The 14,870-nt window shown below is 36.2% G+C and overlaps 1 protein-coding gene and 1 long non-coding RNA gene across 4 annotated transcripts; one reads left to right on the forward strand and one right to left on the reverse strand.

The window, feature by feature from the left end:
* Positions 1-421: 421 nt before the first annotated feature.
* On the forward strand, positions 422-11,435 carry LOC109404504 (dolichol kinase). 3 transcript variants are annotated; one of them, XM_062858523.1, is made up of 5 exons: positions 422-1,007; positions 9,357-9,455; positions 9,522-10,005; positions 10,414-10,803; positions 10,879-11,435. In XM_062858523.1, the coding sequence occupies exons 2-5, from the start codon at positions 9,382-9,384 to the stop codon at positions 11,371-11,373; spliced, it is 1,443 nt and encodes a 480-aa protein (XP_062714507.1). In that variant the 5' UTR covers positions 422-1,007; positions 9,357-9,381; the 3' UTR covers positions 11,374-11,435. The 3 variants fall into 3 exon arrangements, with proteins under 3 accessions (XP_062714507.1, XP_029719034.2, XP_029719035.2); XM_029863174.2 differs by lacking the exon at positions 422-1,007 and adding an exon at positions 9,207-9,290; XM_029863175.2 differs by lacking the exon at positions 422-1,007 and adding an exon at positions 9,221-9,301.
* On the reverse strand, positions 4,174-4,850 carry LOC134291154 (uncharacterized). Its single transcript, XR_009998940.1, has 2 exons — positions 4,728-4,850; positions 4,174-4,656 (listed from the first exon to the last, which is right to left on the reverse strand). It is a non-coding gene; the product is annotated as an uncharacterized LOC134291154 (long non-coding RNA).
* Positions 11,436-14,870: the final 3,435 nt, after the last annotated feature.

Consider the following 14,870-nt stretch of genomic DNA (forward strand, 5'->3'; position numbering starts at 1 on the left):
TTTAATTTGTTTTAATTTGTACTACGTCCAATAAAAAGTAAGGACCGCTTTTAGCAACGCACGGTGGAAAATCAATATGTTTTTGAAGTCCCTAATCCCAAAATAGAAACCACTGGTGGGAAGGTGGGGTGCTATCCTAAAATAGCACCCGAAAAGGAGTGGTATAATAGGGATAGCGATGAGGACTCCCGTGGCGGTGCTCTTAGGGAACGTTCAAAAATTACGTCCATAATTTGGGGGAGGGGGGGGGGTCTAGAAAAGTGTGACAGTACGTGTATTGGGTATAGGAAAAGTGCGTGACAGAGGGGGGAGGGGGGTCTAGAAATCCCGAAAAACGATGGACGTAATATTTGAATCTTCCCTTATTGAATAATAAAAATTTCCCATTTAACCGTTTTAACCTTGGCAATTCATAAAAAGTATGCATCACATAATATGTTATATGCACGCCTTGGCATTTCTTGCATTTATTATAGTTTCCATGCATATAAAGCCGTTTATTTTATACTCGGCTCCGCGTACGATTTGACCAACGAAATGGCTAATGTGAAATTGATTTAACCATTAATTCCGCGAGTGATATTGAAGAAGATCTGTGCAGCTAATCTTTTAGTGGTACACGCAATCCAAACTCATAAGTGTCTTCGGTGTGAAAAGAAAAACAAGGAAAGACTTCTTTTCCGGAAAAGAAAATCTGCCGTGAATCAGCATCAGAAATCCATTTGGCTGCCTTTGAACAATTGAACTAAAATCGGCTGGCAGTGAAAATTTATTTTTTTTTTCAATATAAATCGATCATTTTGTGATAAATTTCTGATCTGAACCAAACAGAAATATTCGATCAGGAAATTTTGAAAAAAAAAAAAACGCTTGTGATTGTGAATAACATACCGTACATAATGACTTGTTTTGCCAGAGTTGATTGGCTGCGTGTGTATTCTCCGGATGTTTAAACATTTTCATAGTGGGTCCGTTCCGTTACCTGAACAAAATGACGCTGAAATTCGGTGAGATCTTACCAGTTTAGCTTATAAATAGTTACTAAGTATCCCGTAGGATTACTGAACACTTGCCAAGACACATATCTTACATCTTTGTTCATCTACAAATCTATGTAGGGTGATTTTGGGTATTTTCCGTGGAATTGTTTTCTTCGATATAAGAGGGTTTCGTCGGCCAAATTGGTTTCATTTTGTAGGGAAGGTTAACACCATGACGAAAACAGCAAAAGTGCTAAAATTTCAGAAGTACTATTGATTGATCTAATTATTTTTGAGTTGTAGTATAGTGATGCACTGGGCTAATTACTGTAAATGGGTTAGAAGGGCATATTCTTTTCTTTTCGTTTCAGAGAGCGAGCAATGGCGCTTAAGCCTAGGCAATAGGGCCAGGACACGGACTAAATACCTGTGTCCCATCCCAGGAAGCACCAAGGACCAAGGGGTGACATTAACCTTCTTAGCATCGTCACCCCCATCGATTTTCACAATATTTTGCTTTTCCATGAACTGAGCGGTTGGTACGAGATGTCCCCACTCATTGTTTTTATTGTTGCATTAAAAACGCTGCACAGTAGGCCTGGCCGCTTTAATGATTGTAATGCACCTACGATGTACTGCAATCATTAATAATGACAAGAAAAATGATGGAATTAGTCGTTTCTATCATTTTCCAGGATGCTTTCAATGATTGGCTGTGTATGTGTAGACTAGACTAGACTAGACTATATAAAGCCGTTTATTTTATACTTGGGACTTGGCAAAATTTTAATTGGCCAACCGTCATCGTGTTGTTAGGAAGTAGTTTCCCCCGTGCGCAATTTTGCCATAAAGTCTGTAAAAGAGCAAATATCACATAAATCAGTGGATCACGATTGTTTATAATATTTCGGTAAGTGCTTTTATGTTTTCTGAGACATAGAACTTATAAATGTTGTAATTTGCAGATCGAATTTTGCGAGGGATTTTGTTCCTGTTGAGAAATCTGATCCTGCTTACAAGTTCGTTGGAGAAATGTGGCGGTGAAGGAAATTGCCTATTATGTATTGCGGAAACCGTATGTACTAATCGGTTATTAGTTATTACAAAGTATAATATTATGTATATTATGACAAATGCAAGCGAAATAAAGTGTTCATTAACGGTTTGTCATTCAACCAAACTCGTCGTTTTTTTTTTCTCTTTATTTTTATTTTTAAATGTAAATAAAGCAAAGCAATTTATGCATTTTTAACAAATAAAATCGGTTTATGCATTGTTAAATAATATCGATATATGCATTGTAAGCAATAATGACATTTTATGCATTGAAGGAATATATCCTAAAATATGCATTGCAAGGGGTGGGCAGATCTAATATGGTTTTAGTAAAGATTTTATGCATTTTAGCATATTCTATTCTGTCCGTGTAGCAATTCACCAACGTTCAGCGCGTGGTTCACGGCGTTCATGGTGGCCAGTTCAATTGAATTTTATGGAATGCTTTGAAAACAAATTTCTAGAAATAAAGTGTCACGTTTTTGCATTGTAAATTTTATAAAGACTTGATCATTAAGAAAGTGCCAATTTCGATGCTTATTCAGTTCCATTAATTATTATGAAAAAATAATATTTTGATAATTTTGGTCATTTACCAAGCCATATTCGATTGTTTTTGTAAGCATTCATAAACTCTTATTTATTGAACCCAATATTTCGGATAAATATGATGAATTGGTAAATAGTGGATCTATTTACTAATTCATCATGCTATTTTTCCTAATGTCTTGAGAAGGTTTATGTGTCTTAATTTCTAACACAAGTTATGAACTTCTACCGTTGAACCAAAATATTTCATACAAAATGTAGCTTAAACAATAAGTATAACAGTTACGTTCGAACAAGATTTAATTTTTGCTAATGTCATAGTGAATATGTAAAGGAGTATAGGTTTGGAAAATAAAGACTGATAAGAGGTTATCCATATTGATTTGTTTGTTTCGCTCATTATTGAAAATGTTTGCTTTATCCGTTATTATTAAAACAGGTTTCTCTATAGCTAGATTGATTACTGAACGATAATTAAATTATATGATTTGAGAGTGACTGAGGGTATTTTTGGCAGTTTTTCTCTCTTTGCCATAAGTGTTTTTTGTCTTCCAAATTCCTTGAAACCTATTTGTGTACAGTTTGATTGGCAAAGATGTGACGCCAACTTTAAGTTTATCAGGCTTTAGATAACACCCCATGACGAAGAGAAAAAGCTGTCGAAAATATACAGAGTTTCCCTATATCGTTCTAGCATTTTATGCTGAAGGCACTAGAAAATCGCATATGCGCATAAATTAAAGATGTGATATAAAACATAATAAACCAATGTTAAATCTTAAACATCATTTCTAAATAATCTAATGAAAATTTTCGATACGCAACTTACTTGTACTTGAAAATGTTTATTTGGCAACGCTTTCTTGTTTCCTTTATTCCACCATTCCATCAATTATTTCTTTCTCAAGGATTATTGATGGAATTACGAGGATCAAACCAAGTATCAATCCAATATCTTCGACATTACCCCTTTGCAGAGAGATGGATCTAGCCGAGGTTCGAGCAGAGAGAAAATCTCCCGGCAGTATGAGAGAAGTTAATGCATAAAGAGAGAAAAAAACAAGTGTCCGTGCATGCTTAGCATTCGTACACACCCGCATAATCACGAACTTTAAATGCAAAGTTTCTCATACTGTAGATGACCATAAGCAATTGTGATTTAACCAATTGTCAGACTGTCTGAGGCAACAGTAAGATAACCATACCATGTACATATTTGCCAGTTTGAGAAATGGTAATCCGGCAATTTACAGTATGTAGAATAGGCGGTTAAGATTGGTTACCATAAAAAATCGCTCGTTTTCTCGAACAAATTTTTCGCAATACAGTAAAGGATACAGTCAATTTATTATCCAGACTTTCAAACAATTCACTGTATAGCAAGAGGTTAGCGAACAGTTTTACTGTAAATTTGAAAGAAAAGCGGATAATGTATGTGTTACTGGTGATTTATGGTAATCCATTGTAGATAACCTGTAAACCGTATGGTACATATTTAGTTATGTACACTATTTTGTACTGTTGTTTTGTATTAGTATCGTAAGATAAAAATAAGAAACAAATGAAATGAAACAATGAAACAAGTGAATACGTCTAGAAAAATTATATTTCATAAAGCAAGTACAATAACTATAAAATGTGAAACCCCTTCCTCTCCATTAATACGTGTTGTTCTGGATGGATATTTTACCTTATTGCACTACCGTGTGCAGCATAACAGTCGCATGTTCCCTATTAACATGGGACACCTACGCTGTACACGGCAGTGCAGTCATTAAAAATAAATCTAGTGATATTTAAAAGCACCTCCGACTTCCGCAAAAACAAACCGTTGCTGATGAATCCAGATGTATAGGCAGGCTGATGCCTCTTGATCCGATCAGTTTTCAATTTGTGGTACTGATATGCACTTCACCCGTTACCTCATGCATGGATCCCTACTCGGAGCTGTATTGCCAGTTCCTCTGGATCGATTCCGCATACTCCGGCCTCCAGTGCTGGAATTGTTTGGCGTCTTCCTCAAGCGGCATCAGGGAACGAGATGTTTGATTAAATTTGTGCGACCTGGAACCTGCAAAGAAAATTCCACACGAGAGCACGGGAAATTAGCTCAAAATCATCCAGTTGAAAATGAAAACTTACCTTCGATTCTACTTTTTCCAGGTCAAGGCGTTGTAGATTGATTCCGCATCCGAGAAAGTGACAATATGTACCCGACTCAGTCAGATTGGCCAACGGTTGTAAAATTTGTTTTTTGCTTTTTTTTTTCCATTACCAGTCTGGCACTTTGCAAAGAAAAACAAATATTGGTGCCTCTCATCAATACTAGTATGGATAACTGTATGTCAAAGTGTTCAGAAAAAGTAATGTATGGTGAGATGCATAAATGTAAGTGTGCTGCCCTAATAGAGTAGCTAACCATTTGATAGAATGTGGTGATATATTGCTACCATTTTGTAGGAATTTGCATCTCCAATATAATTCGACAATGCATGGATAGTAAAATATAGTGTCACTGCTTGACATGAATTACACAAACTGTTATTTATAGTGTCCGATATTCTGTTCCTTATTGTTTAACATAAGATTAGCTGTTTGAAATGAAGTAACCTTGACGGATGCAATGAACTTACTGTTTGGAAGTTATGACAAAGGGTATTTTGTTATGCGGGCAGCTCGCAAAGCAAAGCCTTTTATTGAATCAATGCGTCGTCGTCGGTGGGTGCGGGGTTGGTTTTCAGTCCTACCGATCCCAATGCCAATAATGCGGAAGATAATGTATACACCGCATTTCTGTCAAAATTGTTTTTTTAAATAAATTTTCTATTCACATTAATTCTTCTTCTAAGCTTGAACATTATTACATATTCAAACACTCCCGATCAAAAGTTTAGGGTCACTCTCTCAAGTACATGTCATTTTTTTAGGATCATATCTCCGCCTATTTGCGTCCGATTTCAAAATACTAGATCTCATTCAAAAGATAATATGTCAAAGAAACTTTGGATTTAAATGGAAAAAATACAAAAATGTTTGTATGTAAACTTAAGTTTTCTAAAAAAATGAATAAAAACTTATGGCAGCGTCGCTGGAAATTGGGTCGACATAATTTTATGATGAGAGCGGTAATATAACCTATTTTCTATCAGCTTTCAATCGCTTTTTACCGAACTTAACTAAAAAATCTTGAAAAAAAGTTTTAAGTAAATTAAATCTTGATGTCATTGACCAAAAGTTTGTAGTCACCCCTCAAAATGATGTATTGGCCAAAAGTTTGTGATCACTTTCGTAAAACATAAAAAAGTGATTTGTTGATATCTTTGCCATCTTTCGTTCATTTTTAATTCTGCTTGGCTTATTTGAAACATAACAAATGGTACTTACTACATAGACATTGAACCACACATATTTTTTTAAATTTAGATTCTAAAACATAATGTAAAATTGCCTTATATTTTGCAATGTGGTGAAATGTGTTAACTTCACATAACATTTTTATATATAAAAATCGTTGAATACGTTAATTTAGTTATTTTTTTTGAAATGATCCAAAACAAATTGAAATTGAACTAAAGATAACAAAGATATCATCAAATCACTTGTTTTACGACTCCAAACTTTTGGCTGATACATCATCTTGAGGAGTGGTGACCCCAAACTTTTGGTCAATAGCATCAAGAAGTAATTTATTTAATAACTTTTTTTCTGGATTTTTAGCCAAGTATGGCAAAAATCAGTTGAAAGCTAATAGAAAATAGGTTATATTATGTACCGCTCTCATAATAAAATTTGTGGACCCATTTTCCAGCGACACTGCCGTAAGTTCATGTTTATTTATTAGAACATTTGGCAACTTTGGGTTAAGTTTACATACAAACATTTTTGTGAAAGTTTCACCTGAATCATGTTCAAAGTTACTTTGACTTATTATCTTTTGAATGAGACCTATGGTTTTGAAATCGGGCGCAAATTGGCGGAGATATGGGCCTAAAAAATGACATGTTTTTGAGGGGGTGACCCTAAACTTTTGATCAGGAGTGTATTGTACACATGTTTTTTTTGACGAAAAGTTTTTGGACAGCCCATGGGAAAATTACAAAATTACTACTGAAAGGTGTTTTTATTCGGTGAATTCAATGCAGCTTATATTTACATCTGAAAAACTTCGGTGAAGTCACCAGACAGACAAACAGGCTATCTGTGTTATTTCCAGCAACTGCTGCATTCGGTTGTCCTAGAGGGACACATTTTTTTTTCTACATTCTAAAAAATCAAAATTTTCAACGTCTGTTGTCTGTGATTTTTTTCATAAAATGCTGTGTCTGGTTGTTTAAGGTTGTCACTGGTTTTTATTTCCAGTAACTGCTGCATTCGGTTGCCTAAGAGTAAGAGTGACAGATTTTTTTCTGCGATAAAAGAATCAATTTTTTCAACGTCTATGATTTTTTTTCATCAAATGCTGTGTCTGGTTATCTAATACCCCTGACAGACATGTGATACGAGTGTGATTCCTGTACAACGGTACGCACTGTCAAGAAAATTTTAACAAGACTGACTTGAACTGAGAGAGTTTACAGTATGGCACTCATTTCAAGCGCAATTGTACAGTGATTCTTGTATCACATGTCTGTCATATGTATAAGGTTATCACTGGTTTTGTTTTCTGCATCTGATAGTAAAAGAGAATTGAGGTGTCAAATATTTAAAAAGATCAAAATTTTCAACGTCTGTTGTCTGTGATTTTTTTTCATGAAATGTTGCGTCTGGTTGTCTAATGTTGTCATTGGTTTTGTTATCTGCATGTGATAGTAAAAAAGAATTGAAGTGTCAAATATCTAAAAAAAATCAAAATTTTCAACGTCTGTTGTCTGTGATTTTTTTTTCATAAAATGCTGTGTCTGGTTGTCTAAGGTTGTCACTGGTTTTATTTTCTGCACATGCAAAAAAAATCAACGGCTGTTGTCTGTGATTTTTTTTTCTTCAAATGCTGTGTCTGGTTATCTAAGAATGTCACTGATTTTATTTTCTGCATCTGACGAATTGAAGCGTCAAATATAAAAAAAATATAAATTTTCAACGTCTGTTGTCTGTGATTTTTTTCACCAAATACTGTGTCTGGTTGTCTAAGGTTGTCGCTGATTTTGTTCTGTGAATCTGATAGTGAAAAGGAATTGTAATGTCAATTTTTTTTGTGAGAATTTCCCCGCGTGCTGCGTCTGGTTGACTAGTCACCGGACAGACAAACAGGGCTATTATATATATATGTGATTTAAAAAAAAATGGCAACACGGCAGAATGTTCTGCAATAATGATGCTCTCGTTCACGCGCTGCTGCATTGAAAGGTTGATCTGGAGGGGAAATATTGAACCAATCATTTGACCCATGGTTTGAGCAATCTTCGAGAGGATTGATGTAACAATTTTGAAGGTGGGGAAATATTGTACCGTATTACCCCGCTAATACGACACCGACTGTTGTCGAATAACCGGGGTAAACTTTTAATTCGACAAACTGATCAGCCTACACCAACATGCTCATTGAAATTTGGCAACTCTATTTTTGTTTTTGATTCGATTTTCGGATTTGTTATGAATCATAATTTCAACAGATATCGCGGTGGTGCGAATGAAAAGCTCGTTCTTTCTACAATTGTTGCCATCCTCAGTTTATTCCGGTTGATCTCTAGGTGGTTTGGGTGTTGAATAGCTGTTGAGGGGCTGCTGCGGGTGTGAGTGTAAGCGCAATAACAAACTGTTTTGCATTTACAGTGTACGCCGCTGTGACATTTGAACACTTTTCAATTCGACATATGTCGGATAAGCGGGGTACGAATTAAAAAGTGTCGTATTAAAACGTGTCGAACCAGCGGGGTAAGACGGTAGAGAAAATTGAAGTAAAATGCGCTATGGAGGGGAAATATTGCTGCGTGGTTGATCAAACGGAAGATAGGGGAAAAGTTGAATGATTGATATCAATCTATTTTCGAACAATAATATACATTCAATGTTTCCATAAAACGGTCAACTATTGATCAATATATGCATCGTGTGACTGGCGCTATTCACACAAAATTTACCTATACAAAATTTATTTTCACTGAGCGGATTTTCCGTATTTTTTGCAGTTTGTCTTGATAAATAAAACATATGTATAGGGTATTTTAACCAATAGTGGACCCCATAGTAGCTGGAATTTGTTCTGATCGTAAAATATTATGATATCCTACTAAATTGTCTTCACCAATGGTTGCACAACAAGTTCTATATCTTTCCTATACATATTGCACACAAAAACCGAGCGAAAACATTTCTCATAAAATAATTATTTGAAATCTCTATCAAATTATCCTAGTGGACCCCGCGGGGTCCACTATTGGGTTGTTGGGGTCCACTATTGGGTAGATCGTATTGTCTTACCATGTTAAATCGGTGATAATAATAGATAATAGATTTATCAGCACGGTTGTCGTTTTGTGAAATGACTCATTGTGCGTAGAAAAAGTTAAGCGTGGCCACTCAGACAGTGAGCTCCAATGACGAGAGTCTACTCTCATTGAGTGAGCTCCATTTAGCGTCGCGACGTCATGTTTTTATTTTTGACACTACCTTTCTTTCGTATGATTTAAAGGGACTCACAATAGTAAATAATGTAGATAAGAAGAACCTCTGATTTCCACGGTGGCTCACCATGATGAGCTAGCGACAGTAACTTTTGTGTTGTTAAATTAATAAATTAAATATTGATAATATTAATTACTATCATTTCTATAGACTTTGGTATTAAAGTAATTAAAACATGGACAAGACTGAAAAGAAAACGGCCAGTAAATGCATAGCAGAAAGTTGTCGAAACTACGGCATCACCACCAGGTACGTGTTCAGCTCCACGTTATCGCAGAAACGTGTTTAAATCAATAGTCTGTGGACTTATTTCAGACCGAACGCAAGCAATGGACTTTGGCTAGCAAGCCTCATCTTCATGAGTCAAGCCGTCAACGTTTGGAACCGGGACAATCATGCCGTAACACTCAACTATAGGCGATCTACGATTGCAAGTTTCGGGCTACTATTGCATTCCGTTTGCATCTTCGTTTCCATGCGCAGCGGAAAATGTCAGCACCTAGCCGGAAGGTTACTTTATGTACTTTTCAGTATTGTAGCCACCAGTTGTTTGCTGATGGTCTGTTTGAAAGATAATGCCATAGTCTGCTCCGTTAGTGGTGTCCTAGTGGTGGTTCTGTTCGATCGGATTTACTTTCGATTGCTAAGGCGACTGCCCAAAAGCTTTACGCTGGGTGAAGCGGCTGTGGTTGGACAGGGATTCACCATATTTGCATACTATGCTTTCCTGCAGCTACCTAAGGTTGTTCTCAATGACAAACCATCGCCGGATCTGAATGTCATGCACCTAGTGTTGCAGGTCAGTAAACAAGCTTAGGATAGAATAGGCAGGGTGCCGCAAAATATCGCAAGGAACTTCTCAATGGTTTGCTACAGCAACTTTTGGAGGAATTTCGGGAGGAGTCCCTGGAGGAACTTTTGCAAAAATTCTCCTAAAGGAATTAACATGGAATTTGTCTGACACAATTTGATTTATTCTGAAGGAATCCTTACAGAAACTCCTATGGAACTTCTGTCCTACTGAAACGTTTTATTTCGCATTTGAAACTCAATATCATGAGCACATCTACTTCAAATCATTTAGTTGTAGACTGAAGTTTCTTATTTTGTTCAAACATTCCACGAAAAAATCGCTTTAAAAAAGGTTAGGGGCTGGAACTAGGTTCGATGAATTCAACAGATTATTGTTATTTTTTTTTTCTTACAGATAATACTCATGGGAATCGGCGTTATCCTAGCACTGTGCCACTTTTTGTCATTTCTGCGTCATTCCGTTCTATTCTATTTGTTGACTGTCGTTATCGCCAGTTGTACCGCATTATTTCCCATATTTGGCCAGCCAACGGTTATTGTGCTGTTACAGTTTATTTTAAGTGACACAGATCGCATGCTGGTCATCGCTCTCTACATGACGCTTCTGGTAGTAACCAGTTGTTTCGTAGTATGGCAAATCAATCGTCAGATCAGCGCCAATACGACTACGAGAAAAATGTTTCACATCGTTATGGTCCTGGTGTACCTTCCAGGACTTTGGTCACAGTGTACATTGCTCTACCTGGCTTCCGGCTTGATGCTAGGATTGCTACTCATGTTAGAGGTAATCATGGATAGCCGTACTTGGCGATTTTTCAACCAGGACTAAAACATTGTTTTTTTTTTATCTTTTTACTAGATCGCTCGTGTTATCCAGCTAAAGCCAATTCACCCGTCTCTCGACATGGCCGTTCGCTGCTTCCTAGATGAAAAGGACGCGGGTCTGGTTGCGCTCACGCCGATTTACTTGCTGATTGGGTGTTCCCTGCCTATGTGGCTACACCCGCTGCCGTGCGATTTAACCGACTCAGCCGGATTGAACTTGCTTAAACTTCTGGCGGGAGTTCTATCCGTTGGAATTGGAGATACCACGGCCAGCATTTGTGGTTACCTGGCCGGAAAACATAAATGGCCAGGCACAGCGAAATCCGTCGAGGGTACGATAGCCAGTGTCGTGGGACAGGCAGGTGTGGTGTTCCTTTTGTACAGACTGAGTTTTATTCACTTGAATACTTTGCGAGCGGCCACTGCTGGTGCTGCCATTATCATTAATGCACTCGTTGAGGCTAAAACTGACCAAGTGGACAATCTTGTATTGCCTTTGGTGACATACATTGTTTTAGGAACCGCATAGAAACTATATCTGCTTATAATAATTTATTTTGTTGTGACAATAAAAGGTTTCGTTATAAAACATGTTTATCTTTTCGTATTTTTATATAGGTAGGACGCATTCAGCGAAGTAGGGGGTTGTGGGGCAAGATGGCCACCCTAAGCTTAGGCGCCTTGGGAGCATATACTTTCATTAGAATATGGCTATTTAACGCTCATCCCCTTTGTTTCATGTCTTTTCTATCTTATTAACTCAAAAACCATTTTATTTTGCACTACGAATGCAAAATAAATTTATTTGAAAAATGTTACTTTCGACATAGAATTTTTGCCATATGGGGCAAGATGGCCACCCCATCGGGGCAAGATGGCCACAGAGCTTAATTTTTACAATTAGTATGCTTTAATCCCTAAGCAACGCTGAATAAATCAAGGTCGAATCATCCGCAACGCTTTGCCTACAGATGGTGTGGTATTTGCCAACATTTTCTTTATGATAATGTTTGAAATGAAATTGATAGAAATTTATTTGGATATGTTCTATGATTTGGTCTATTTTTTTCAACAAACTTGTTTCTCTCGAAACGATTGATCTATCTACTCTTTTCATGCATTATACTGTAATTCAACGTCTTGTAACGAACCCTTACAGCGGTTTTAGCTACGATTTTCCATCCCTGTGCCAAAATATTCAATGAAACCAATCAACGTTTAACAGCAAATAAGTTCAAAGTTTTTCTGAGGTATAATCTCCATCGTAGTTAATTTTAACAGCTTCAACTAATATAAAAAGCAATTTTCTGTGGTTTTGCAGTATCTCTAAACATCAATAACAGTTTTAAGGCTGCTTTAGATTGATTTTTGGATGGCGACATAGGCCTTACCACAGGTGGCCATCTTGCCCCGAATGATTACGATATGTTTATCATTTTTTATATGACATAATTAATTTAAAACATTGAAATTTTATTGTCGAGGCTCAACAACAGTCATATATACTGCCCATAACTGCATAACAGTCACATTCGACAAAAGTAGGCATTGGAGAAAATTGAGCTCAATGTTTGCAACTTGCACTAGTATGGAAAAGGATCTAAATTTCAAAAATTTGGCAAAAATTCAAAGTTAATGACTTTGCAATGAAATCTTCTACAGTTCTTCTTATATGCTGGGCGAATAGTTCAAAAAAATATTAGAGTAAAATATGATTGGTTGTACGCTATGAGGCCAGTGTGTATTTCCAGTGTGACTGTTATGCGGTTACATTTGTTAATATTCGACAAAACGACTTGGTATTTTTTTCACATTTTGTGGAACAAACCTGTACAGTTCATTTGGATAGATGAAAGTACTGATGATTTGGAGATAAGCCCCGGTATTAACTCAATATTGACAAAAACTGCAAATGTTACAAATATGCAGTTATGGGCAGTATAGACACCATTAAAAATTGAAAATAATTTTTAAAGCGATGTTATTTCATTACTAATCCTTAAAATCAGATGGCCTGATACTATAAAAAAAAACACTGTTTTTGAACACTCAAACTTCAAACACTATATTATAGCAGATTTTTCAAACTAATAGTAACTTTTTCGCACATTATAAACAAAAAGCATTGTTTATAATAACAACCCATGCAGAAAATATTTTTGTGTTGCGAATTAATGCTTAAAAGACAGGGTGGCCATCTTGCCCCACAACCCCCTACTATATTGAAGATGAGTGAGTGAGATGATTGATTCTAAATTTTCTGCAATGAAATGTTGCAAACAGCGCGGATATTATGATTTCTTGCCTAATTTGGTACTGTTTGAGCAAAAGCTTGGGTAACTGTGTTGTTGAAGTTTCAAAAAATAAATAATAATAATTACCTAATACACCGGATAGGGGCTGTCCATAAACCACGTGGTCATTTTTTTGGGACTTCTGACCTTCTCACCATACTAAAATAAATAAATAAATAAAATTCAGCTCATTACTACACATCTAGTACTACACCGAACGTGCCCTATAGGACGCGATCAGGAAGTACTACAAGTGTAGTAATGAGCTGAATTTTTGTATGGTGAGAAGATGAATTCTCCGTTTTTGCAATGAAATAGTGCGAAAAGCGTGGGTATTATGATTCCTTGCCTAAATTGATGCCGTTTGAGTAAAACTTTGGGCAACAGTGTTGTTGTTGTTTTCAATTCTTACAATTTAAACAAGACAGTTACCCAAAGTTTTGCTCAAACAGCATTAAAAAATTAGGCAAGTAATCGTAATACCCACGCTTTTCGCACCATTTCATTGCAGAAACGGAGAATTCACCTTCTCACCATACAAAAATTCAGCTCATTACTACAATTCTAGTACTACACCGAACGTGTCCTATAGGAGGCAATCAGTGAAGTACTAGATTGAAAGTAGTGAGCTGGATTTTTGTATGGTTAGATGTTCAATAGGAGGCAATCAGTGAAGTACTAGATTGAAAGTAGTGAGCTGGATTTTTGTATGGTGAGATGATCGATTCTCCATTTCTGCAATAAAATGGTGCAAACAGCGTAGGTTATATGATTTATTGACTAATTTGATGCTATTTGATCAAAAGTTTGAATAACTGTGTTGTTGTATTATTTTTTCCTGCAACTTCAACAACACAGTTATCCAAACTTTTGCTCAAACAGCATCAAATTAGTCAATAAATCATATAACCCATGCTGTTTGCACCATTTCATTGCAGAAATGGAGAATTGATCATCTCGCCATACAAAAATCCAGCTCACTACTTTCAATCTAGTACTTCACTGCCTATAACCGCATAATTGTAACATTTGCATATTTTTCTGTTATTGAGTTAATATCGGGGATCATCATCAAATTACAAGTACTTTCGACTACCTGAATAATATTTTCAAGTTTGTTCTAGGATTTGTGAAATAAACACCAAGTCGTTTTGTCTCATTGACCATCATTAACCAATGTGACCGCATAACAGTCACACTGGGAAAATAAACTGGTTTCAATGCGTGTCATCAATCATACTTAAGTCCGATTTATTTTCTGACGATAGGTCCAGTATACAAGAAGTGCTGTAGAAGATCTTATTGATATGCAATTGATTACGAATTAATGAAAAATGTTTACAATTTCGGTTCATTCCCATACAATTAAAAATTGCAACTTTGGGTCCCATTTTCTCCAATGCCTACTTCTGTCGAATGTTACAGTTATGCGGTTATGGGCAGTTCACTGATTGCCTCCTATTCTCCATTTCTGCAATGAAATGGTTCAAACAGCGTGGGTATTATGATTTCTTGACTAATTTGATACTGTTTGAGCAAAAGTTTGGGTAACTGTGTTGTTGAAGTTGCATGAAATAAATAATACAACAACAAAGTTACCCAAACTTTTGCTCAAACAGCATCAAATTAGCCAAGAAATCATATAACCCACGCTGTTTGCACCAATTCATTGCAAAAATGGAGAATTGAACATCTCACCATACAAAAATCCAGCTCACTACTTTCAATCTAG

Source organism: Aedes albopictus, chromosome 3 (genome assembly GCF_035046485.1).
Source record: "Aedes albopictus strain Foshan chromosome 3, AalbF5, whole genome shotgun sequence".
Classification (NCBI taxonomy): Eukaryota; Metazoa; Arthropoda; class Insecta; order Diptera; family Culicidae; genus Aedes; species Aedes albopictus.